Source organism: Arvicanthis niloticus, chromosome 16 (genome assembly GCF_011762505.2).
Source record: "Arvicanthis niloticus isolate mArvNil1 chromosome 16, mArvNil1.pat.X, whole genome shotgun sequence".
Lineage (NCBI taxonomy): Eukaryota > Metazoa > Chordata > Mammalia > Rodentia > Muridae > Arvicanthis > Arvicanthis niloticus.
Window position 1 is genome coordinate 36,812,635 of NC_047673.1, and position 25,050 is coordinate 36,837,684.

A 25,050-nucleotide genomic window follows, 5' to 3' on the forward strand; every position below is an offset into this window, starting at 1 on the left:
CGAGGTGAGGGTTTGAGGGAGGGGGCGGGGCGTGGGCGGAGCCGGCGGGAGGCTGCTGTTGCGGTGTTGGTGCTGGTGGGATCAAAGCAGAGTGTCCTGCGGCGCGGAGCTTGGATCGGTACGGTGAGTGTCTGCTGCTCTCCCGCCTTCAAGGGCCTGCGTTGCCACCCGGAGCCGGCGCTCTCTTGCGGGGTCTGCAGCTCCTTGGAGGAGGTGGGGGAAACGGGCGATCTGGGCGGAGGATCCTTTGTGTTGCCTCCAGGCTTGCTCAGGCAAGCACTGAAGGCAGAGAAGCTGGAAACAGTGCTGGGAGCGCGATCCCGAGGTGGGAGCGCAGACCCGGGAGGCCAAACTGGTGTCCCTAAACCCGGGTGAGTCGGGGCGGGACTCAGGACACTCGAGCACGACTCACGGGCCGCGTCTAGGCTCCAAAGGCGGAGTCCGGGGGATCGGGAGATCGCCCTGTGCACAGAGCTTCAGGGGCGGGAGGGGGTGAGTCCATAGTGGGGGTGAGCCTGGAAGCCGAGTGGCGGGAGGTGGCGGGATCCTGGAGCTGCAGGCCGAGGTGTGGACCCGGGAGCAGAGGGTGGGTAGGGGAAGTTCTACCCTGGGGCCTGGAGGCTAGGCTGATGCTGACCTTAAGGCGGCTCTAAGGGACCCAGCCTCCCTCTGTTACAAGAGTATTTGCTCTCCACCTTTGGTTTTCTCCAGTGCTCTGTGATTTTTGGTTCTTGCGGAGAACTGATTTTAAGCATTGCTCCTCTAACTCTCCTTCTACCCCGAAGCCTGTCGTTGAATACGCCAGCTCTTTCCTTTGTTGGCCAAAGTCACTCACTATAGGAGCTTGCATTGACATCTCTTGGGCCATGCTCAGTTACTGTCCCTTCTTCACACTTCATGAATTAGTTGGTCTCTGAAGCCCGACTTGAGCAGCAGGGTTTTTACCTCATCCTCCGTTGAGTCACCCAGGAAACGTCCTTCTTAGGCACCTCTCGTGGACCCAACTTCTTCCGCCGTTAGTTACCGAGCCTTGTAGACCTACGAGTCCTGAGAGATTTGTACCTGGCCCTTCTTCTGAGTCTTGTGGGCTTTCTCCTGTCTGCCAGATTTGTACTCACCTCAGAGCACTGAAGCGGTCTCTGCTCCCTGCCCGTAGCCCCTCTCCAGTGCACCCTTTAAAACATGGGGGGGGGGGGGAAACAGTTTACTAGATGTTTATGTTTACCCTTAAGGTTTAAGGGTAAAACCTTAACCGCTAACCGGGTTGGTAAAGCCAAACCCTGGGTCTTTATTGTCCCCCCCCCCTTCACCTTTATTTTATTTATTTATTTATTTATTTATTTATTTATTTTTTTTTTTTGCCCTCCGTCAACCGTCTCACCTTTTCTCCCCTGATATGCTTATGAATAGGAGCTGCTACAGCGGTTTCACTTCTTAATTAACAATTCAAGGTTAAATCTTATCATTTCTTCCTTTTGCAGCAGGCATTTCCTGAAAACAGCTGTGTCATATCCTCTACTTTTGCTTGTTTCTTATTTGCCTACAGAACTGTGAGCAAACACCGCTTGGCTCTAACTTTAGCATGGCTCCCTTCCTTACTGGGTTTTTGTTTTTCACAAGTGACTGCTCAATCCATTTGTGTTATTACAGCAAAATGATTGATTAAGATGTGGATTCGGAGATATTGGTAAGTGGGAGGAAATGTGGGGCCATTGTTACAGTATGAATACACAAAATAGCAGGGGAGACGCCAAGCTGGGGGTGTGGCCAGCCATTGGGGAGCCTCCTGGGATGTGTTAATGGTGGCCATGGCAGGAGCCCCAAGTCAAAACCCACTGTTGAGGCTTTAAAGGCTTTGATTTGCTGTCCAGCAGAATAAGGCTTTTGGAAAGTGAGAACGTGTTTTAATGTGTGGAAGTTTATCAAGATGTAGCAATCGAACTGGTACAAAGTAACAAGTGAAATTGTCACCTAATTAAGTCAGGTTGCTTTTGTGGTCCTGCAGAAAGGTTCTGCCTCCTGCCGTTTTAAGTAAGAACCCTGTATCTTTATCTGATATAAGCGGTTCCAGGGGCACTCTACCGTTTCAAACCTGGCAACACATACACTTCATCTACTTTCTAAAGTTACAGCACAGTCTTTTCTTCAAACACATTGCATTAGTTCTGGTCTTCATGTTAGATGATACTTCAAGTTCTACCCCAGTGAGAAAGGTAGAAAACAATGTGGAAATTCTTACATTCTTAAGTACTGTTTTATATAGTCATTTAACAGATTAAAAAAAAATTTGGAGAGGTAAAGGTACTCTGTCATCTGACTGTCTGAGGCCAGGACCCCTGTGCTTACCAGCTTCTTCATAAATAAGGCATAATCTGTATTGCTCACAGGGTTTTGTAAAGATCAGATGAAATAGTATGTGTGATGATGTTTTGTTAAGGGTGACATTCTACATAATAGTTCTTGTTTTGGCCTTCAATATTGCCTGGAGAGCTTCTTCATTCTGCTAAAGTACAATGAAATTATCTAATAAGGGCTGAATGAACACGGGCTAGTTAACGTCTACCTTGATGCTGTTTTTAAATGCCAGTGAACATGGATATAAGCTCTGTATAGGGGTAGGGTCTGCCTCTTCCACTACTTCATATGCTCAGGGTCCAATGAAACATCTTCATACAGTTGATGCTCAGTAGATTACATAGCTATCTGTAATTGTTATAAAAGACAAAGCTCTTCCACTCTATACTTTTATTTCAACAACAACAGATTGTTTTCAAACAGGTCAGGAATTCTTACACATCCCTAAGAGCATATAGGTTTCTCTTCTAAGGAGGAGGACAAGACCAACCCTTTGCAGAGAGTTAAACATCACATTCTTACATTCTTTCTGGCTTGTGGCACAAGGTCAGAGAACTTCATCAGGCTGGTCTACCTCCCTGGTTGTGTGGCCTGTTCTAGAAACAAGAAAACAAGATGATTTATTTGTTCCTATGATATAATAATGTTCTCCATATTTTCTTCTCCTTTCCAGCTTTCTTTTCCCTCTCATTATATTTTAAACATTAGACGGTTGACTTTATCAGACACAATGACAACAGCCAGTTCAACGAACCCCCAAAGGAACTGAGACCAGATGGGACAGATTTGAGAACAAACAAAACCAACCACTGGTTACATACACTAAGCAATCTTTTCTTAACCAGATGATTGTGAAACAGGTGCTCTTTCTGTTTCACTTACTTAATATGAAAGTGCTTGTGAGTCTTTGATCTCACTGATAGGTAGTAAATAGAATCCTGGTGTTTTTCAAATTGTTCTGCACGGATGGAGATAGACTTTCCAGAAGCCATTCTACAGTGGCTTCATGTTCCTATAGGAAAGTAGGTAGACATATAGGAAATATGCTTAATCAGATATTTTACATTTATAAGTAAATTACCTAGTGGGATGAGAAACATCATAATCATTATTACTGTTTTCTTTTTTGCAATAAATGTAGTAAGTGTTGATCTGTATTTGTGGGCTTTAATTCTCAGCAACCACATGGTATCGCACAACCATCTATAATGGGATCTGATGCCCTCTCCTGGTGTGTCTGAAGACAGGGTAGAGTGTACTCACATACATAAAATAAGGAAAGAAAGAAAAAGAAAGAGAGAAAGGAAGAAAGAAAAGAGAGAAAAAAAAGAAATTGAATCTCTATTGAAATGTACAGACTTTTTATCATCTCCTGAACACTACATAAAAATGTTAGTTGTACTAGGTATCATGAGGAATAAATAAGAGGCTTAGCTTATATGTAAATAATCCACCATTTTATACAAAGGATTTGAACTTTGCTATCTGAGGCAGGTTCTGGAGCCAGTCATCCATGAATACTGAAGAACAGAACTGTATATTTAATTTCAGTTTTGAACAATCAGTTTCTGCCATGCTATATGTGTTTTAAATCTCGTCTTAATTAGAGAACCTGGGCTTCTTGTCCATTGAAATAAACTGTCATGCTGTTGCACCTATAGCTGCTGAGCAGTGTATAGACTATAGGATGGAGCTTGCTACGTGAAGCGGTAGTCATGGCTCTGTTATTTAAAAAGTGATGAACTCTCTGAGCTCCATCGAACTAAAGTCTAAAGTGGAAGCATTGTACCCCGGTGTTACTGGGAAGCCCAACCGGAAACAGCTGTGTGCCACTCGGTCTAGCACTTGTGAGTTGGAAGTAAGAGAGATACTTTGTTAAGTCTTTACTCCTAAGTTTTGAATATTTATTTCTAGGGAGATGATTCATAAATGAAGACTGTTGAGTCTTGTGTGTCATGAGATTTAGAAAAGTCAGAGACCAGGCCGATGCCCGGCCTCATGAGGTCTCAGCAGCTCAGCCACCAGAAGGTCAGCCTGATGATAGGGAACAAATTCTCCAATTAAGAATCTCCAAAACTTAGGATGGGGAGATGGCACCGAAGGTAAAACGTGTTTGCTGTGCAAGCGTGGGGACCCAAGTTCAGATCCCCAGCACCCACACAAAAACTGGATGTGGGGCTGGAGAGATGGCTCAATGGTTAAGAGCACTGGCTGCTCTTCCAGAGGTCCTGAGTTCAATTCCCAGCAACCACATGGTGGCTCACAACCATCTGTAATGGGATCTGATGCCTTCTTCTGATGTGTCTGAAGATAGCTACAGTGTACTTGCATATATAAAATAAATAAATCTTAAAAAAAGAATAAAAAACTGGATATGAGTTGTGGCTGTAATCCACCAGAGATACAAAGATCCCAGGACTTGCTGCCTTAGTGTAGCCAAAAGAAAGAACTCTAAGTAGGTTCAGTGAGAGACTTTTGTCTCAAAAAATAAGGTAGTAGGCAATAGAGGAAGATTCCAGAAGCCTACCTCTGGCCTCTCTAAACCTGGCTTGTACTAATGTAACATCTCATTTTAAATCCCTATGATAGGCAAGTTTTCATCTATTTTATAATGAGTATTTGTCTTGTTTCAAGCTATTATTGATGCATTATACCTCACTGTCTAATCTTGTATTTTAGAGATAACTTCCCTGTTCCTCTGCTTTTATTCTGAAGATTACTCGTTCTGTCTTAGTCTACAGTTTTGAGGAAAAACTGGCAAACAACTGTGTAAATAGAGACCAAGTTCCATCCTTGCTTCTTTAAGGAAACCACAGCTTGGAGCATTTAAATCTCTACTCGAGAATGACAGTAAATTTATGCTGAGAGCATTTCTAAACTTCTGAACATCTGGTTGCTCTTGCTCTTGCTCAGTGATCAGGGAACCAGAGAAGTGAGTCTGAAGCCTAAATTCTGAGTTGTCAGAAAAGGTGAAATGCATCACCTACAGCTTCCTAGTGACCATTAAGTGTATTTCATAACGTTTCTGCTCATCTGAATCCTATAAACTGATGCGGGGATCTTCAGAAACAGTTAGTGTTGAATCCCACTGCTGCTGAGACGGTTGCTGAACCGCACTGTATTGTTGTAAAATCCTTGTTTATTTTCTCTACTTTAATACCCTCAGCTCCTACCGTCATCTGGGACAGTCTATACATCCCTGAAGAGATTTTTTTTTTTTTTTTTTTTTAATCTTTCAAAGATGAGATCACCATCCTTAGAATAATTTGTATCCAGCTGGGTATTAGCTAATGGGGATGAGGTAATGCTAAGAGTCTTTCCCAAGAGTATGGATTTAGTACCTCATGTGAGAAAAGCAGGTGATGACAAATAGAGTCAGCGTGCATCTGTCTCATGCTAGATTTTGATTTAGTTTAAAAAATTATTAGTATATTAAAATGAGCTGATGATCGAGACAGTTTACAGTGTTCAAGTACTAAGAATGAAAGACATATAATAAGCTAGTTGTTCCTGAGACATCTTTATTAAACAGGAAAATACCATTTTGGCTCTTGTTCTAAAATGAATTATGTATAATTTTTTTTTCTTCATCCACCAGTTACTTTAGTAAAAGAAAGCTGTCTTAAGGCTGACATTAAAGTGATTGTAGTTACTTTCATTAAGACTAATCTGTCTGTGTTCCTTTTTTTTTAACTTTCCATAATTGATTATAGAAAAATGATTGGATGTATAAAAAGGGAATGACTACTTAAAAGTCACCTGATGTTTAGTTAAACTCCAGCATTGGTGGGGGCCAGCAAGATGGCTTATCAAGTAAAGGTGCTTTCCACCAAGCCTGACAGCCTGAGTTTGTTCTCCATGATCCACATGGTGGACTGAGAGAACCAGAACCAGCTCCCAAGGTTTGTCTCTGATCTCCACACCAACATGCCTGCAAACACACACAAAATTATTTTTTAAATGCAGTTTAGGTCTTCCATTGGTCTGAGCCAGGAGGCGAGTATTGTAAAATTCTGAAAGCTGGTTGCTATGAAGCTTGTGTCTGGGTGTGCCAGTCAGAAGGAGGGAATAGTTTTATCCCACAGCTTTATTGCTGGTGTGACACAAAAGGTTATTAAGACTGAATTTTCCAGGGCCAAGTATGGTGGCACAGACCTTTAATCCCGGCACTTAGGAGGCAGAGGCAAGCAGATTTTTATGAGTTTGAAGCTATCCTGGTCTGCAAAGCGAGTTCTCGGACAGCCGGGGCTGTTACACAAGAGACCCTACCTCAAAAGACTAAAACAAAAAAGTCAATTTTCTAGTCTGAGTGGCTATACTATTTGTAGTTTTTAGAAAGAGACCTTTAAGACATTGAGGGTTCCCAAGAATACACTATGAATTCTGGATGGAATAAACTCACAGAATGGGACAATTTGAGGCAGACCATGTGGACACTGGCAGAAACTCTAGATTCAAATTAAGAAGTTATTTAGTCTTGGTTTCTAATAAGGACAAAAAGGCATTAATTTTTAGAGCAATTTTAAGGTACCTTATATCTGCCTGGTCCCTCACAGACTCCCTCATTATTAACATTCCCCCACCAGAGTGGTATTATATTGGTTAGAACTGATGAGCCGATGTTGGCATCATTATCATTACGATGGCTATTCTCCGTTGTCAACCTCACTATATCTGGAATGAACTACACATCCAGAAACACAGGCGCAACACATCTTAAGGCAGGAATACAACATGCCTTTGCTCTGGAACTTGAGGTGGGATGACGTCCTTTTGATCTGGATTAACAGGAGCCTTTAATCTGGAACTTGAGCATAGTGGCCGTGCTTAGTATAAAGATCTACAATGAAAAGGAATTAAAGACAAGCTTGGGTCCAGGCGTGGTGGTACAGGCCTTTAGTCCCTCCTTGCTGCCTCTGATTAAGATGTAGAACTCTCAGCTCCTCCAGCACCATGACTGCCTGCATGCTGCCATGTTCCCCGCCATGAGGATAATGGATTAAACCTCTGAAACTGTGAGCCAGCCCCAACTAAATGTGTTCCTCTATAGAAGGTGCCTTGCTCATGGTGTCTCTTCACCCAAAGTCTTTCTGGTTGGTGGGTTTTTGTTTTTTGTTTTGTTTTGTTTTTCCAAGACAGGGTTTCCTGTGTAGCTCTGGCTGTCAAGAGCTAGAACTCAGTCTATAAACCAAGCTGGCCTTAAACTCAGAGTGCTGGGATTAAAGATGTGCACACCACCACCCGGCCATCCAAAGTCTTACAGTTTTCAGTCAAGTTTATTTTTGGTCCTGTCTGTTTTAAATTGGAGCAAATGTATGATGACTCTTATCCACTCCTGCCGCAACACAGGAAGTGGTCTCACTGTTTCCAAACAACCTCTGTGCTCACCCATCCCCCCCAACCCTTGGTAGCCACTGCTCTGCTTAGGCTGCTGTGTATTCATCTTTCCTGGAATGTTATAAAATAAGAACAGCACTGTTAGCCCTTTCAAAGCTGCTGCTTTGACTTATTGAGAATGTGTTACAGTCTGCCTTGACTTCATGATAGATTATGTGAGCATCTTTTCTCGTGCTTCTTTGATATCTCTATTAAAGCCCACTGTGTTGTTTGTTTATTTCTTTCTTTTTCTTTTTTCTTTTTCTTTACAAATTTGACCAATGAAAATATTAAGTTTTCACAGACCCAAATGTTTACTAAGCCCTTTGTGTTATATCTACCTTTTGTCTGGACTTCTTTGTTACGCTGTACTATTCTCTAGTTAACTCCAAATAACTACAGCTTGTTCCTCAACCACAGACTGCTAAGTGTTTTAGCTTGTGGTCTGGACACTTGGAAGGGGCATAGCTAGAGACAAGCTGATGTTTTGTTGTGATATTTCTAGTTGATAGAAATTTGAGACTTCTTAGTACCGAACATTTATTATAAGAATGAAAAAGGCAGAGAAACTCAAATCTGGTTAAGGCAAAGAGGAGTGACTGCCATCTCAATTGAAGTGTACCCTTATTTTTTCATTCTTGGTTTTATGAGATTGTGGAGCTGGCCTGGAACTTGCTAGGTGAATCAGACTAACCTCAAGCTGACAGCAATCCTCCATTCTTGTCTCCAGAGTGGCCCCCTGCCCGCACCACCACCACCCCCAACCTGGGGATTTTTCTAGGACAATCCTGGTGGCATAGCCTGCTCTGGCTGACAGTATTTTATGAACTAACATTTAACACTGTTTTCTAACATTGAAATAATATAGAAAAACTAGAAGATATAAACAAACATTACAAAGTAAATAACTTCATTACAAAGTAACTTGTCACCAATCCTACCACTCAGACAGCCGCTGCTAATAAATATAGTAATATGTAAAAAGAGAGCATGCTAGATTTCTATTATCTATTTTTACCTAACCTTGTATTAGCATTTATGTCACTGATAAGGAATTGGAAAAAAAAATCTTAAAAGAAAATAGTTACAATAAGTTGTATGGATTTACCAAAATTGTTATTTTCTGTACTCACACTCTTGGTTTTTATGAATAATGAATATTCTTCAATCTCCTTACTTCCTCCACCTTCCAGGGTATTTATAGACACTCTAACTAGTCAGTTTACCACTTCAAACTTCACTGTGTTTATGAGCAGATGAGGGGATCCACCCAAGATACCTCAGGAGGTCTTATCAGTTTATGTCTCTCTCAGTAGTACAGAACTGCCTCTCTTGTAGTCTTGGCAGCTTTGTATCTGATTGTGTTTTAATATTACTTGGTAGAATTTAGAGGTATGTCCACAAGAAGCTAAAGGAGACATTTAGAGTTTTGTGTCTCACAATTTAGGTTCTAAATACAAAGGAAATGGGTGCCGCCCTGTGAGAAGCACCAAGCCCTCCTCATGTCACTTCCCCCTGCCTCTTTCCTACCTCCGCCGCCTACTTGTACTGGAGCTGTGACTCAGTTAGGGCAAGTACTTAGCTGGAGTCTCTGCATTAAGTCCCCAGGACTGCCTAACAAATTCATAAAATATTTTGCTTTTATCTCCTTTACTGAGGATGTTGGCTCTCTTCTTACCTGAGGTAAATTCTGCATATATGCTGGACATCTCTTTGCATCACTTCAGAAACCCCAGGCTTCTTCTGCTCCTCTGCCCCTCACTCCCAACCAACTCCTGTTCCATCTCTCTCCTCCCAATCACAGCCAAGCAGGAAAGAGTTTTCCTACCGATGGGAAGAGTTGTTTATATTGTGATTTTTCTCAGCCCAGGATAACCATTGGTTCCTTTAAAATACAATTTTCCAAATAAATAAATAAATAAATAAAAACTTGACTGCTAGAATAGAAAATAAAGCAGGTGTCAAGACTTATTCAACTGCTAGTTGATTAATGGCACTATAAGCTCTTCAGTCCAGTTCAGAGAACTGGAAGACCAAGCAAATGAAAAGAGTTGAGTGTGTGCAGAGAAGCTCACTGGTAGTTATGGGATACCAGTGAATTTTGCTCTCGGGTCTTTTGCTGGCTTCACTTCCTCTAATTGACTTGTAAACAGCAGGATGCTTGAACTGTCTACCGTTCAGCTACATCAGGCCTCTGTCATCTTCCTGAAAGGCGATCACCATAATACAGAAGGATCTATCTTTCTATCAAGTGAAAACCAATTGTATCATTGTAAGACATTTACTTTTGGCTATAGACGAGAATTGCTTATGTAGCTACATGTTATGGCTAGATTTCCTACAAAGTTGTAAACTAGACTAACCAATGGTGAGTTATGCAAAAAGATATGTCTTAGAGAATCCAATAATCCCTGAGAGTCCTTTGGGTAATACCCAACATGCCACTAAAATAGTATCCAATCATTTTGGCTTGGATAGTTTTTCTTAACAGTCCCCACTGTAGCCAATGGTCCCTACTGTAGCTGTGACATTTTTTATAAAGCCAGTGGGCTTCCTCCCTCATTAAAATTGGCCTCCTGACAAGGTTGGAACAGGTGAGCATACCTGAAAGGCTCCTTCAAGTGTCAGCACACCACGTCCACCCAGTCTGGTTTTCTACTGGCTTCACTTCTTCTAATCGACTTGTAAATAGCAGGATGCCCAGACTGTCTACTGTTCAGCTACAGTTCAGGCCTCCATCATCTCCTCCCTGGACTATTCTAGAAGGCTTTCACTGGCCCAGTGTTCTTGCCTCTCCTGAGTATCTCCCTGGCCCAGCACTAGTCAAACTTGTCTTTCTGTACTTTGAGTAGAACAAATTGTTTCCAGGCCTTTGATCTAGCTGATACCACTACCACCACCCGTGGGGGGCTGGGGAGTAGGGTGGGGTTCTGTGTCATTCAGTTCTCTATAAATGTCACCTCAGAGATAACTCCCTGACCCCCTAGCTAAGTACCCCATGCTCCCAGTTTCTTTCCTCTTTTTTGTTTGTCTCATGGTTCCAACAGTGTCTGAAACCCTATTTTTTTTTTCCTAGCAGTTCCCACTGTACCATCTGTCCCCACTGTAGCTGTGACATTTCTTATAAAGCCAGCAGCCTTCTTCCCTGATTTAAACTGGCCTTCTGACAAGGTTGGGAACAGCGAGTGTGCCTTCAGGCTTCCTCGAGTCTTGGTGCTAAGTCTGTGGTCTCTAAATATTTGCTTGCTGACTTAAAAACATGTGGCATTCCAGTAATGCCCACATCCTGTGGTTTTCTAGAAAGCGAAGAGCCTTCGTAGGAATGTAAACCACTGACTGGGTCTTGAAGGCCCATGAAGCATTGTCCTCTTCTTCTGTGGTCAGATTGAAGTGCTGTCACTTCCTCTTCCCTGGATTCTTTCTCTCTGTTTCCAACAGCACACCAAACGAGGAGAAAGATGATAGATAGTAGGAACTTGGCTTTGAAGTCTCAGTTAGCCCGGTTGTAGTATTTCTGACCCCAGCATAAGGCTGAGGTGGTTAAAAGTTGTATTTTGATCAAAGTATTTAACATAGCCAGGGATTCTAGAGTCATAGTGGATGAGGAGAGGTGACTATGTCTTAGGACAGAATCACTTAGTATCAGAAGTCATGTTTCTGAATAGGAGAATCTGGAGATCTGGAAGTCCTTGGGGCTCTCACCATTAGATGGTAGTGTTGTGTGGACTTGACTGTTGAGGTTGGTTTGTTGACTGTTTTCGTTTTAGTTCTGAGCTGGGAGCCAAGTTCCAGTACATAACTTGAGTTGTTGGGTGACCAGGGAAAGAAGGTATTATCTGTTTTGATTGACAGAGACAAACAAACAAAAAACTGATTGAACTGCACACTCTGCTTTCTTGATGTGATTCATAGTTAGGGAAGAACAAGAAAGGGGACAGGGCCTACACTGTGGTGCCACTGCAAAGGATCATTCTCACCCATCTGACTTATGGGGCCAATAACATTCGATATAAAACAAGAACTTTAGGAGAAATCAGCATGGCATTGCTGATACACAACAGTGTCTACAAAGATTTATTATGAGTAACTTCTCTTTTTCCCCTATTCTAGCTAAGAAAAGTGACCATGGAGAACAACAAAACCTCAGTGGATTCAAAATCCTTTAATAATTTTGAAGTGTGAGTATTTATTTATTTTTATTTTTTATTGTTGTTTTAAGGCAGGTTCTCCACCCACTCCAGGCTAACCTGGAGCTCTGTAGTCCAGGCTGGCTTCAATCTTGTGATGGTCCTCTGATTCCTGTTTTCTAAATGCTAGAAAAATAGGCAAGAACTACTGTGCCTGGTGAAACTGGTATAAATATAATTCTGTATAGTCAAAGAAAGATGGGTTTGCACAATACAGCTCACTCTGAGAGTGAGAAGCCGAGGGAATAAGGGCTTTCAAACCAGAGAGACCAGGCTACCTCTTGCCCCAACAGCTGTGCAGCTTTATGTAAACTCACATCTCTGATTCTTATCTTGAGGGCAAGGAGGTTGGTTAGGTCCTGTATTAAGTGCCCCTATATTCCTGGCTTGGGATTCTCTGTTCTTTATTAACCTATATCCCATCTTGGTCTAGTGCTGGCTCGTAAAGGAGGCAACAGAGGATGGTGAAGAATCAGCATTAGGCAATGGAAATTACAGTTCAATTACAAGTGGTCACAAAGTAACAAGGGTTACAAGTTTTTATCCCATATCTGAAATGACTAGAACCTATGGTAGTTTAGATTTTGAACCCTCAGATTGAACCATATTCACATATATACAACAAAAATGCATTAGAATTGGGACTCAACCCAAGTGTGTGTGTGTGTGTGTGTGTGTGTGTGTGTGTGTGTGTGTGTGTGTGTGTGTGTGTGTGTGTGTACAGGTGTGTGTGTGTGTGTGTGTACAGGTGTGTGTGTGTGTGTGTGTGTGTACAGGTGTGTGTGTGTGTGTGTGTGTGTGTGTGTGTGTGTGTGTGTGTGTGTGTACAGGTGTGTGTGTATTGCAGTACACGTGTGGAGGTTATGCAGAGTACCTGCAGAGTCGAGCTCTGGCTAGTCTCCTGTCTCCACCTCCCATCTTATAAATACAGCTGTGTGTCACCCCTTAGAGCAGCGGCTCTCAACCTTCCTGACTCCACAGCCCTTTAATACAGTTCCTCAGGTTGTGCTGAGCCCCACCCACAACCATAAAATTATCTCCGCTGCTACTATGTAACTGTAATTTTGCTGCTGTTATGAATTGTAACGTAAATATTTGATGTACAGGATATCTGCTGATATATGACCCTTATGAAAGGGGTCATTTGACTTCCAAGGGAATCACAACCCACAGCTTGCAAACATCTCTGACTGAGAACTTTTTATGTAGTTTCCAGGGTTGAACTCGGGGCTGTTAGGACTACTTAGGACTGCTTAGACAGCGCTATTACCTTCTGAGTTGTCTCTCTGGCCTGTAAATTCTAAATACTATGAATTCATTGCTGTTTCATATACATTTTATACATGCATGCCAAAGCTAATTTCATTTCATAGTTTTAGTGTGCCTGCGTTTTGAAAGTGGCCCGTTACATGGGGCTTTGTGTGGAATTTTCCACTTGTGGCAAAGGTTGACTTTCAAAAATTTGCCATTTTTGGAGCATTTCCAATTGTAGATTTCTGGACTAGGAGTGTACAGCCTGTGCGACCTAATTTTCTCTGTAAAATGTGGGGCCTTTACCACCAACTAAGTATAACGGCTCTTTTTTGTCTGCCTTTGACCCCTTCCTTCACTGCTTTTACTCTCGATATCATTATCTTTAGAATTGTGTAAAATGTAAGCTAGTCTTACGGCTGAGTATGTGTCCTCCACAGTGTTGATGTTTGGCTGTTCCTAGATCCTGGGTCAGGCTTGTGCTCAGTCTCTGTCACATTTGTTGGAACGCAGCCACACTTTTATAAGCCTATTGCCCTGGGCTAGTTTCACCCAGCCAAATTGAGGCTGTGCTAGAGGATAGCCTCTGAGCCTATCCAGACTTTGAAGAAAATTATTACTGACCTCTGATCTACCTGGCTAACATTTTTATATAAGTGACCCAAGTATTTTCAAGGACTTATGATGGTTTAGCTGTGTGTTAACAAGTTATCCGATGGTTTAGCTCATAAAGTTTAAGGACTGATTCAGGAGAGGAGTTCTTAGATAAGTGGACTGCCCAAGGCTAGCCCAGGCTACCCTGTCAGTTACATGGGTTGTTGTGAATGTATTTATACCTTTTTTCCCACCTTGGTGATTGGGATGGATCAAACCCACATGCTGTGAAATTTGAATGAAGGAAGGCCGTAACATGAAGCTGATACATTGATACCCTTATTAAACAGATGTTAACTGTTCTTATGAGTCATACAAGTTGTATTAACAAAATTTCTCATTTCTACCTTTGTAACCATCATTTGATTTCCATGCAGAAAGACCATACATGGAAGCAAGTCGATGGACTCTGGAATCTATCTGGACAGTAGTTACAAAATGGATTATCCTGAAATGGGCGTATGTGTAATAATTAATAATAAGAATTTCCATAAAAGCACTGGTATGTATCTAACATAATTTTTTAAACATTTCAAATCTTGACGCCATTGACATCAGCTGTAAATATAACAAGCAAGATCCATGGTGACTAATTATGAGTCAGTAAACTGATACAGAAAAACGGCAAAGTAGAGATGCCCTGGAACCTTACAGGTCTCATATTCCATATGAACTCTTCTTCCATGTTGGACATCTCTGTCTCTCTTGTGACTTCAGAAGGTTGGATTCTGCTGCTGCCAGTCCCTTGAGGCTGAGTGATGGGAGAAGAAAGGTCTCATAAGCAACAATCTGTCAGGGATGAAGATGAATGACTGGCACCTGAGGTCGTCTGCCCTGGGGCAGCTTAGAAAGTGTCTCTAGTGGCCTCAGGCCTTTAACTCACAGCCTCAGGCAAGTAGGCCCCAAGGTCATTCTAGAATATAAATTAAGGCCTCTTATCTCAGATTACTGAGCTGTCCCCACCCAGTGCCCTGTTTCCCATTTGCAGTGCTATGTGTCCCAGCTTCAGGCGAAGTGTGCTTCTGTGCTTACAACTACTGTTTAATTGAGGCCTTCACCCCAACCTAAGAATGAATGCACTGTGAAAGCAATGGTGTTTAAGCTAATTTACAGTAGTGTTAGGATGTGACTCGGCTCGTACTGTAGCTCTACCACACTCCAGTGGAAGGCTACATATCCAGCAGTATATGGGCAGCAGGAAGTGGACTCGGTAGATTTTGTTGTTGTTCTGATGTTTTGTTTTGGTATTGTGTCCCCCGCCCCAGACAGAGTTTCTCTTGTGTAGTCCTGGCTGTCCAGGAATTCACTCTGTAGACCAGGCTGGCCTGGAACTCTGAGATCTACTTGCCTCAGCCTCCTGAGTACTAGGATTAAAGGTCTGTGCCACCACTGTCTGGCTTTCCTTTCTTCTTTTAAAACCAAGTTTCTCTCATGCTGAGCATGCAGTAAGCCAAGAGCAGCATTCCAAGCTCATTTGTGCCCAGCACCCTCGTGTGAACAAATGAAGCTGGTAGGAAGCATCCTGTGATAGTTGGAAAGATGGAATATTACCCTCATAGCAGAATACCTGATAAACAATACTAATCTGATAATAGTTGTGGATTTCTTTTCCTTGTACAATGTCCAAGCGGTACTATGTCTTACAACTGATTCAACGTTGAACAAATAGGGTGTCTCTGAGCAAGCTACATAAACCAAACTTAGATCGCATACTTCTTTCTAATCTTCTAAAATTATTTAGTAGATATTATCATGTTACATGAAACAAATTAGCAAGGTTTTGAAAAACAATGCACTAAGCATGGTGGCCCATGCTTGTAATCTCAGCACGTGGGAGGATTATTGTGAGTTCAAAACCAGGTTGAGCTACAGTGTGAGACTAAGCCTATGAATGAATGAATGAATGAATGAATGAGAAAGCAACATAGTGCTCTATCATATAAAAGAATCACGATTTATCAAACAAAGCTCTATTGCCAGGCCTCTGACGTCCCCTCTTATTTTCAATGTTTAAGCTGCTGAGGAGGCCATCCCTGTCATGACAGCTTGCAGCAGCTAATACAATGAGGTGTCTTGTGTGCTAACAGAGTATAGACTATCACCATGATCAAAATAAGAAGGTCAGCATTTAAAAGGAAGAGTTTATTGGTTGTGCGAATGGCTGCCTAGTTCATTTATTCTCAAAGCAGTTATTCTTGTAAAATGCAATTAAGAGCTCTTTCTGTCCCAAGGAATGGCATCTCGCTCTGGTACGGATGTGGATGCAGCCAACCTCAGAGAGACATTCATGGGCCTGAAATACGAAGTCAGGAATAAAAATGACCTGACTCGTGAAGAAATTATGGAATTGATGGATAGCGGTAAGACATAACCAGCTATAAGCATGACCTTCGGAAGCTTCTGTGGGCAGCGGACAGCAACTCACAGCTGGTCAAAGAACAGAGATTAACTGTCTGCAGAGCTCAATCAGAATGGGACACCTAGACCCCAACCCACACACAAACCCAAGGCTCAGGCACCACTGCCAAGCCTGGCAGAGAGAGTGTAAGAGCAAGACAGCATCGCTGCAGTCAGGAACTCCCAGCAGTTCGCACTCCTACATGGAGGGGAGCCCGGGGAGCTAGTGACAGCTGATGGCTGCTGGAGGAGAGAGGACCCCCTTTATTTAAGGGTGTGGTCCCTGATTGGTTGACCATGCTGCAGTGGATAGACCAACTCCTGTCTATATATGGCCAGCACAAATTGGAGCCTGTGTTATTTTTTATTTAAAAAGGAGAAAGGGACATAAAGTTGGGAGGAATGGGAAATAAGTATGTGTGAATATGATCAAAATTGCATGTATGGAATTCTCTAAGAATGACCTTCATTGGGTAATTTTATTTTATGATCTAGCTATAATTATAGAGATAGTGAAGTATAAAAATTATAGAATTATACTGTATATTATACTGATTGGGTTTTTTTGGTTTGTTTTCTGTTTTGTTTTTGAGATACAATCTCATATTTAGACAGTCTAGCCTCCAGCTTACAAAGATCCATCTGCCTCTGCTCCCTGAGTGGTGGGACTAAAGGCATGCGCTACCATACCCAGCTGCTTATATATTCTAGTAAAAAGTATAAAAAAAGAAAGAAAAATTAATCAAGCCATTCCCTAAAAATGGCTCCAAATGTCCTCTGCCTATATTAGACTTGGACGCTCTTGAAATTCTATTCTCAGCTTCTTCATCTTGTGGTCATGGTATAAACCAGTAACCCCAGAACTGAGGAAGCTAAGACCATGAAGTCACAGCCATCGTAGTCCAGTGAGAAAGCTGGATACACATCAGACAACCACGGGTTCTTTACTGTATTCACACACAGTGTGAAGCTGGCGAGGGCCTTCCTGTCTCTCTTCTGTTTTATATTGTTTCTGATGTCTTTCCAGTGTCTAAGGAAGATCATAGCAAAAGGAGCAGCTTTGTCTGTGTGATTCTAAGCCATGGTGACGAAGGAGTGATTTTTGGAACAAATGGGCCTGTTGACCTGAAGAAATTAACTAGTTTCTTCAGAGGCGACTACTGCCGGAGTCTGACTGGAAAGCCGAAACTCTTCATCATTCAGGTAGCGAGCGCACTGCTGAGCAGGTTGGCGCTCAGTTAAAGAGATTAACTTATTTAAATGTCAGTATTTATTTTTAGTTCTGGGGCTATAGGACTGTTATATTTTTATTTATTTAAACAGCCATTTAGGGAATCTGGAGTACATTTCATTGTTTGTTTTAGTCAGGGTTTGTATTCCTGCACAAAACATCATGACCAAGATGCAAGTTGGGGAGGAAAGGGTTTATTCAGCTTATACTTTCACACTGCTGTTCATCACCAAAGGAAGTCAGGACAGGAACTCACACAGGGCAGGGACTTGGAGGCAGGAGCTGATGCAGAGGCCATGAAGGGGTGCTGCTTATTGGCTTGCTTCCCCTGGTTTACTCAGTTTGCTTCCTTATAGAATCCAGGACGACCAGCTCAGGGATGGCACCACCCACAGCTGGATCTTATAGAGGCATTTCCTCAAGGGAAGCTCCTTCCTCTGTGATAACTCCAGCTTGTGTCAAGTTGACACACAAAACCAGCTAGTACAGTATTGTTTTTGTATCAGAAAAACTCCCTAGTTTTTAGACTGCTCTTTTTTTTAAATAAGAAGTGTACATCTTCTGACACACAGGCCTGCCGGGGTACGGAGCTGGACTGTGGCATTGAGACAGACAGTGGAACTGACGAGGATATGGCATGCCAGAAGATACCAGTGGAGGCCGACTTCCTGTATGCTTATTCTACAGCACCTGGTGAGAAACCGTCAAGGGATGTTTTGTGTTGATTTTAGATGAAATATATTGTGACATACTATAAAGCTGACTGGTGAAGACTGTTCTAAAGGCTACTATGATGTTTATATACCCTTCACAAAGGTACCTTTACATCCCTAAAATAACTAACCTGCCATCTTAGTTACTTTTCTATTGTGATAGAACATCATGACCAAGGCAACTTACAAAAGAAAATGTTTGATTTGGAGCCTATGATTGCAGAGGGTTAGAGTCCATGGACAATTGTGGCAGGAAATGGGGTTGGGATGGGGGCAGGCATGGCAGTAGACAACTTGGCTTATATCTCCATCTGCAAGCACAGTACAAGGTAGAGAGAACTAACTGGGATTGATGTTGGCTTTTGAGTCCTCCAAGGCCATCTGACACACCACTTTCATCAAGGCCACACCTCCTAATCCTTCCCAAAGAGTTCCACCAACTTTGGACCCAGTGTTCAAGCATATGAGCCTATGGGGGCCGTTGTCATACAAACCAACACACACACACACACACACACACACACACACACACACACACAGCATTCAGTTTATGGTATGGACCTGTATGTGGATATGTGCATACCGTTGTCAGAGAAAACCTGACTCTCACAGTTGTCTTTTGAGTTCCACATACACTGTGGCACATGTACAGCTACATACACACAATAAGCAGATAGATAGATAGATAGATAGATAGATAGATAGATAGATAGATAGATAGATTGACAGATAGATAGACAAATCTATTAAAAATTAAAATATATTTACTTGTTTTATCCAGTAGGTATCTTTCCAAACAGTGTTCTTCTAAGCTAAACATAATGAATCCAATAGTTAATCTGAAAATAAACACAAAAACATTATTTGTTTTCTTTTTAGGCCTTTGAATACTATTTATTATATTTGTCCAGATGCCCCAAAGGCAGACTAATATCATTTTTTACAATGTACATCTATATGGGGCAAGTAGACAGCTTAGTAGTTAAGGGCACTTGATACTCATGCAGAGGACCTGGCTTCGGGTGCTCACATCTGCATGGTAGTTCACAACCACTGGTCACTCTGGTTCCAGGGGTTCTGATTCCCTCCTCTGATCTGCGTGGGCATAGGACACTACACTTACACACATGCAGGCAAAGAGATCAGACACAAAATGAATAATTAAAGAAACATTTTTAAAGTGTATGTATGTAAACAGTTTATTTCCTGCCTAGGCCAGTATTAACATCAGATGGGTTCTGGTTGAAGCACCGTGTTACCTACACAGTCCCATTTGGATAGCTTTGCGTTGGTGTCTTCATATCTTCCTCTTCCTCATCCTGACTTGTTCCATCCTATAGGAAAGAGACCAGAAAATAGAAAGTCAGTGAACCGGCGGTGGCGCAGCCCGTAAGGCGTCCGCCTGCCTGCAGAGGGCGTGGGCCCCTCTGTGCTATCTCTCTCTACCCCACGGGTTCGAATCCCACTCGCTCCCGTGCGTCTCCTCCCGCGTCTCATGGGAAAAAAAAAAAAAAAAAAAAAAAAAAAAGGAAGTCAATGGCAGTCAGTCCTGGACTGCCTTTTCTTTTCCAGCTGAGAGCAGTGAGCTCTGGAGAACAAAAGCATTAATTCTTTTGCCATTGTATGGCTTATAAGATGACCATTATGGTTATATAAAAATGCGTAGTCTCCTCCAAAGTGATGCTGTGATGTAATGGCAGATATGGTCCTGCATCTTTTGTCTTGCAGGTTACTATTCCTGGAGAAATTCAAAGGACGGGTCGTGGTTCATCCAGTCACTGTGTGCCATGCTGAAGCTGTACGCTCACAAGCTTGAGTTTATGCACATTCTCACCCGTGTTAACCGGAAGGTGGCGACGGAGTTTGAGTCCTTCTCCCTGGACTCCACTTTCCACGCTAAGAAACAGATCCCGTGTATTGTGTCTATGCTCACAAAAGAACTGTACTTTTATCACTAAAGAAATGATCGGGGGTGGAGTGGGGGCATGTGTCTGGTTTTTTGTTGTTGTTTTGAATGCCAAATGAGAAGACTGTCAGGGAGACTTTATTTCCCTCTCATTTAAATCAAATCTGATGTTTCAGCTGGTCTTGGACGATACCACTGCCTAGCAATGCAGCCACAATGCAGCTACCTCAACTTCGACATCAGGTAGTTGAAATGAAAATGAATTAGGAACAAATAAATGTCAATAATGGTACTATCCTCATAGAAGAACTTACAAGGCTACCCTTTTATAATTAGCAAGATTTGGCGATACTGTGAATTTTGAAGTAATTATGAAGCAGTAAAGCTTTGCAGTGATGATTTTATATTCCCTACTCATGTTAAGAATGCTATTCTAGTTTTTTTAAACATACAAACAACAATGTCAAATGATATGTCTTAGAACTTGAATCCATGAAAAGAGTCAAGGGCTCGAACCCTTGTTTTGGAACTAATCTATGGAAAGAAAGAGTGGGACCACCATAGCATATGTTATAGCTACTGGTTTTGTGACAGTTGTCCAGGGCATGTATTTGTTATTTTTAAAAAATCGTGTTTTATTATTGAAATGAAAATAACTTGAGTATTTATGTGAGAGGAAAACATGTGCGAACTTGGTTGACTCTTTGAAGGCTACCATCCTTCAGTAGCGGACACAATGGCAAGGTGCTAGGGTCCACCAGCATTTGTTTCTTACGTATTCTTATTCAAATCAGCTTAGTTTTACAGGTCAGCAAAATATCTAAAAGAACAGTTATGTAATGGCCTCAAATTGTTGATTATTAGAATGAAATAAAGGAATTCTACAGGAACATACAGTTGTCAGACAGAGGGAAAGGAAAGGAGAGATGAAATCTACTGTAATTGGAGAGAAGATGGTTTGAGCCAGAGCAGAGTCATGGCAGAGCCAACTGGACCCACCTTGTGAGTACTGGTTTGTGTGGATGCTGTCCCCAAAGTCCAAGTTACCACATGAGAAAGTGAACCAGGTCAGAAACTTCTGCAAAATGGCTTTTCCAGAGTGCTGAGAATCTCAAGAAAGTTCACTGAACTGCATGTACAGAGTATGTAGCATGCTGACTTTTCTGTTGAAGTTTACAATGAAAGGAAAATAATGGTGATATTTGTATAGTCACTAGAAATGAAAGGGCCATGGCACACAAGTGGTAGGTCCTGCAGCCCACTCGGAGAAGCTGCAGACTGGAGTCCATCCTAGTCGGGGAGACTTGCTCTAGGCTTCTTTTATCACGGAGGTGCTGAGTCATTGCTGGCTCTCCTGATGTGTCCAGCATTTTCAACAAGCTTCCTTTCTGCACAAAGAAAGGAAGGAACTCACATTATAACTGATAGATTCTGGTTTAGACTGAATTTATTGTTAACTCTTTCTAAGTAAACACAGCATGTATTTTAAAGTGTGTTCCCATGTGGCAATTTTATAAAAGTTTGTTATCTTGCATTTTTATTTTAAAAACATGAATTCAGATTTAAAGTTATCAGTGTATTTGAGAGGTTTTTGTTGTTGTTGCCGATACTTTTGATGTTGTAATAACTAAGTGGAAGTTAAGATAATTTTAACCCAGAGTTTAATTTGGGAGAGTCAAAGAGGATGCAGCAGTGCTTAATCTATCTAGTATTTCTAGGTGTTAGCGAGTGGAAAACCACTGAGGAGATGGATATGATTTAAACCCAGAGAAAGAATATAGGAAGGGGCGGGGATTCATCTCTTCCAATGTTTACACAATAACCATAGCTTCTATAAACTCAAGCTCAAAAGTAGATCAAGGAACTCCATACCCAAGGAAGAGAGTGGCATGGATGTTTTTTATCCAAGCTTTATTTAACCTTGGGGGAGGGGTGGTGGAGAGATGGCTCAGTGGTCAAGACCATTGGCTGTTCTAGAAGACCTGGATTCGAAACCAAGCACCTACATGGCAGCTCACAATTTTCTGTAACTAGCTCTAAGGGGTCCAACTGCCTCCTTTTGCCTCCTTGGGTATTTTATTCACATGGTGCACAGGCATACACACAGGCTAAACACCTATACACATGAAATTAAACCCTTAAGAACTAGAGCTCTTTAATGTTCGGAGAAAAGGCTAGCCCATTTTAATTTCCATACTATTTACATAAAGAGGTATTACAAAGAAAACAGTTGGAGCTTTGAGACTGGGTAGGAGTAGTTAGCTGGGGAAAGTGATTTCCTTGCAAGCACAAGAGCCTGAACTTGATCCCCAGAATCCATGTTAAAAAAAAAAAAAAAAAAAAGTGATGCTCGATTGTAGTTCCAGCAGTGATGGGGATGAGTGAGCCACCCGGCCTCCATAGCAAGTGGCTGGCCAACATGCCCAGCTGCTGAGGAATGACACCCAAGGCTATCCCCTGGCCTACACAGACACATGATAAAAACCATCAACCCAGTAGAAAAATGGGCCACGTATGTGAATAGAGCAAGTAAAGACATAGATCCCTTATGTTCAGATAAACCAGTTTCTCCCATCTTAGTAAGAGGACTATAAAATACGGTATCACCTACAAGACCAGCCAGTATCACCCAAATGCTAGAGTTATAGGCATGCATCACCATGCCAAGCATGTGTTGTGGCTTTTGAAGCCATGTTGCATGAATATTCATGAGATGGATGGCTTGAAGACATGTTGCATGAATATTCATGAGATGGATGGCTTGAAGACATGTTGCATGAATATTCATGAGATAGATGGCATATTCATAGGGGTAAGGTGACCATTTTTCCCCTTCCAAACCATGGTGAACCAGATCTGTTTTCTTGACTAATTCTTCCCATGATCCTCTTTTGAAAGAAGCAAACTCACCAAGAAAATGATACTATAGGAAAATTGAGGTTTCCTAAGATTGTTGACCCTTTGTCATAATAGATTTGTGTGGCAATTTGGTTAGGTTTCCTGGTACTTAGTTTCTGCTTTTTGGGGGAAGAACCTAAATGCAGCTTAAAAGATGGAGTAAACCACTAAGGATCATTTTGAACACCAAGAGACAAAGCTACCAAGAAACAGGTGTAATGTTCCATGGTTACCTCGCCCTCGGATCCTCAGTGGGAGTTGTGGAACAATACGACCCAACTCTGAGAGTCTGTGGTCAGAAATGGCTTGTCTGAGTCAGAGCTGAAGCAGGTTTTACAATGAAGAAGCATGAGCATTGACTTTAGAAAAGAAGGCACATAACCAAGAGCGAGGTAGATAGGGTATTTTCCTTCCATTCGACTCGTGATACCCACTTCCTTCCAAGCATCAATAATCTGTTAGAATCCCTCCCAGAACTCGGGAGCATTCTTTAGTCATATCCCCTAATTTGTTAGCCAATACAATTGAAGAATGTGGAAACACAGGGCTAGGTGTGATGGGGAGGGACACAGATTCTTGTTTTCTTGGAGTGCCCCATCCCCTGATTTATTCAACCACTTGGAAACTGAATCTCATCAGGATTTCTAGAACTCAGGTCCCAGCAACTCTACTTCCTCAAGAATAAGAGTTAGGGTGGACCAGTCCAAGTAGCCTACACTGAGATTTTCTATGGCTTTGCTTACCCGTTAGCATAAACTTAGGTGTTGGCTAAAGGGGCTCGCTATCAATATCAAAAGTCACTCCTCCCTCTCCAAGCAGTTTAAGACTTCTGTATGCAGGAAGTAGGAGGGGAAGATCATATGTTTCTCATACTGGACTTGAGGGAGCTTGTGATTATAGATTTACTAGGAAAGAAGAGTTGAAAATGGTACATGGTGTGTTTCAGAACATGCAACAGGCTGCCTGCTGACAGAGGAAAACGCAGGCGTTTTATTGGGTTCTTGGTGGGATCTAGAGTATTAATCATGATGGTATTTTCCTCTTCTGGCTTAGGGGAATTTTCCCATTTAAGATAATAGAACAATGACCAATTTGTCCCTGGAGACATTTTAGCATTACCTTGTACCTGATGGGTCTTGTGATAAGATAAAGGGAGACCAAGATAGGTCATACATTGTATTAATGGGTTCTATACATTGTATAACTAGGTTCCATACATTGTGTAGACAGGTTCCATACATATATAGACATATAACTAGGTTCTATACATTGAATAGACAGGTTCCATACATTGTATAAATAGGTTCCATACATTGTGTAGACAGGTTCCATACATTGTATAGACAAGTTCCATACATTATGTACAGAGGTTCCAGACATTGTATAGGCAGGTTCCATACATTATGTACAGAGGTTCCATACATTGTGTAGACAGGTTCCATACATTGTATAGACAGGTTCCATACATTGTGTAGATAGGTTCTATGCATTGTATAGCCAGGTTCCATACATTGTATAAACTAGTTCCATACATTGTGTAGACAGGTTCTATGCATTGTATAGCCAGGTTCCATACAAGCTGGGTGACAACCTATAGATTAAGAATGTGAAAGCTCACCCCTGCTGTCCCCATGAGTTAAATATACTGGACATATAGATTTCAAAGTCTTGTAGGCTGTGTAGACAGTGCTCTTTTTAGTAGATGAAACCCAGCTAGAGCAGAAATAACTGAGCAGAGGAGGAAGACAGAGGAGGAGGAAGCCATGTGAGAGGCAGTGAGAGGAACAAATTTGGAAATCTGAACGATGGTGGCAAGGGTGATAACAAGAAGCCAGCAAGACCTAATGTTCTAGAAAGTACCTGACTCTTGCTATCCGGTGGGCTCCTTGATGAACTCACTCCATCTCCATGTCCTATTGCATTAGTAGTGTTTAGTTTCTTGGACCATTCTGGTCACCAAGACGCTTGCACAAGGGATTTTGAAAGTGATTGGTTCAACTCAAAATATAAACTATGTTTTTGTTTTTACATTTTCATCAAAGCATCATATAGCCCAGAGATTCTCTACTTATGGCTCATGAC

General features: G+C 41.9%; 1 protein-coding gene across 2 annotated transcripts; it reads left to right on the forward strand.

Moving 5' to 3' along the window:
• Positions 1-14: 14 nt before the first annotated feature.
• Casp3 (caspase 3) lies at positions 15-21,641 on the forward strand. 2 transcript variants are annotated; one of them, XM_034520884.3, is made up of 7 exons: positions 15-123; positions 11,842-11,909; positions 14,201-14,325; positions 16,055-16,183; positions 17,248-17,423; positions 18,024-18,144; positions 19,893-21,641. In XM_034520884.3, exons 2-7 carry the CDS (start codon positions 11,857-11,859, stop codon positions 20,120-20,122), a joined length of 834 nt encoding a protein of 277 aa, XP_034376775.1. In that variant the 5' UTR covers positions 15-123; positions 11,842-11,856; the 3' UTR covers positions 20,123-21,641. The 2 variants fall into 2 exon arrangements, with proteins under 2 accessions (XP_034376775.1, XP_076770240.1); XM_076914125.1 differs by lacking the exon at positions 15-123 and adding an exon at positions 243-371.
• Positions 21,642-25,050: the final 3,409 nt, after the last annotated feature.

Coding starts and splice junctions, on each gene's coding strand:
- Casp3 (XM_034520884.3), top strand. CDS start 11,857: ATGGAGAACAACAAAACCTCAGTGGATTCAAAATCCTTTAATAATTTT. Junction 16,184..17,247: donor TATGGAATTGATGGATAGCG/GTAAGACATAAC, acceptor ATGTCTTTCCAG/TGTCTAAGGAAGATCATAGC. Junction 18,145..19,892: donor TGCTTATTCTACAGCACCTG/GTGAGAAACCGT, acceptor TTTGTCTTGCAG/GTTACTATTCCTGGAGAAAT.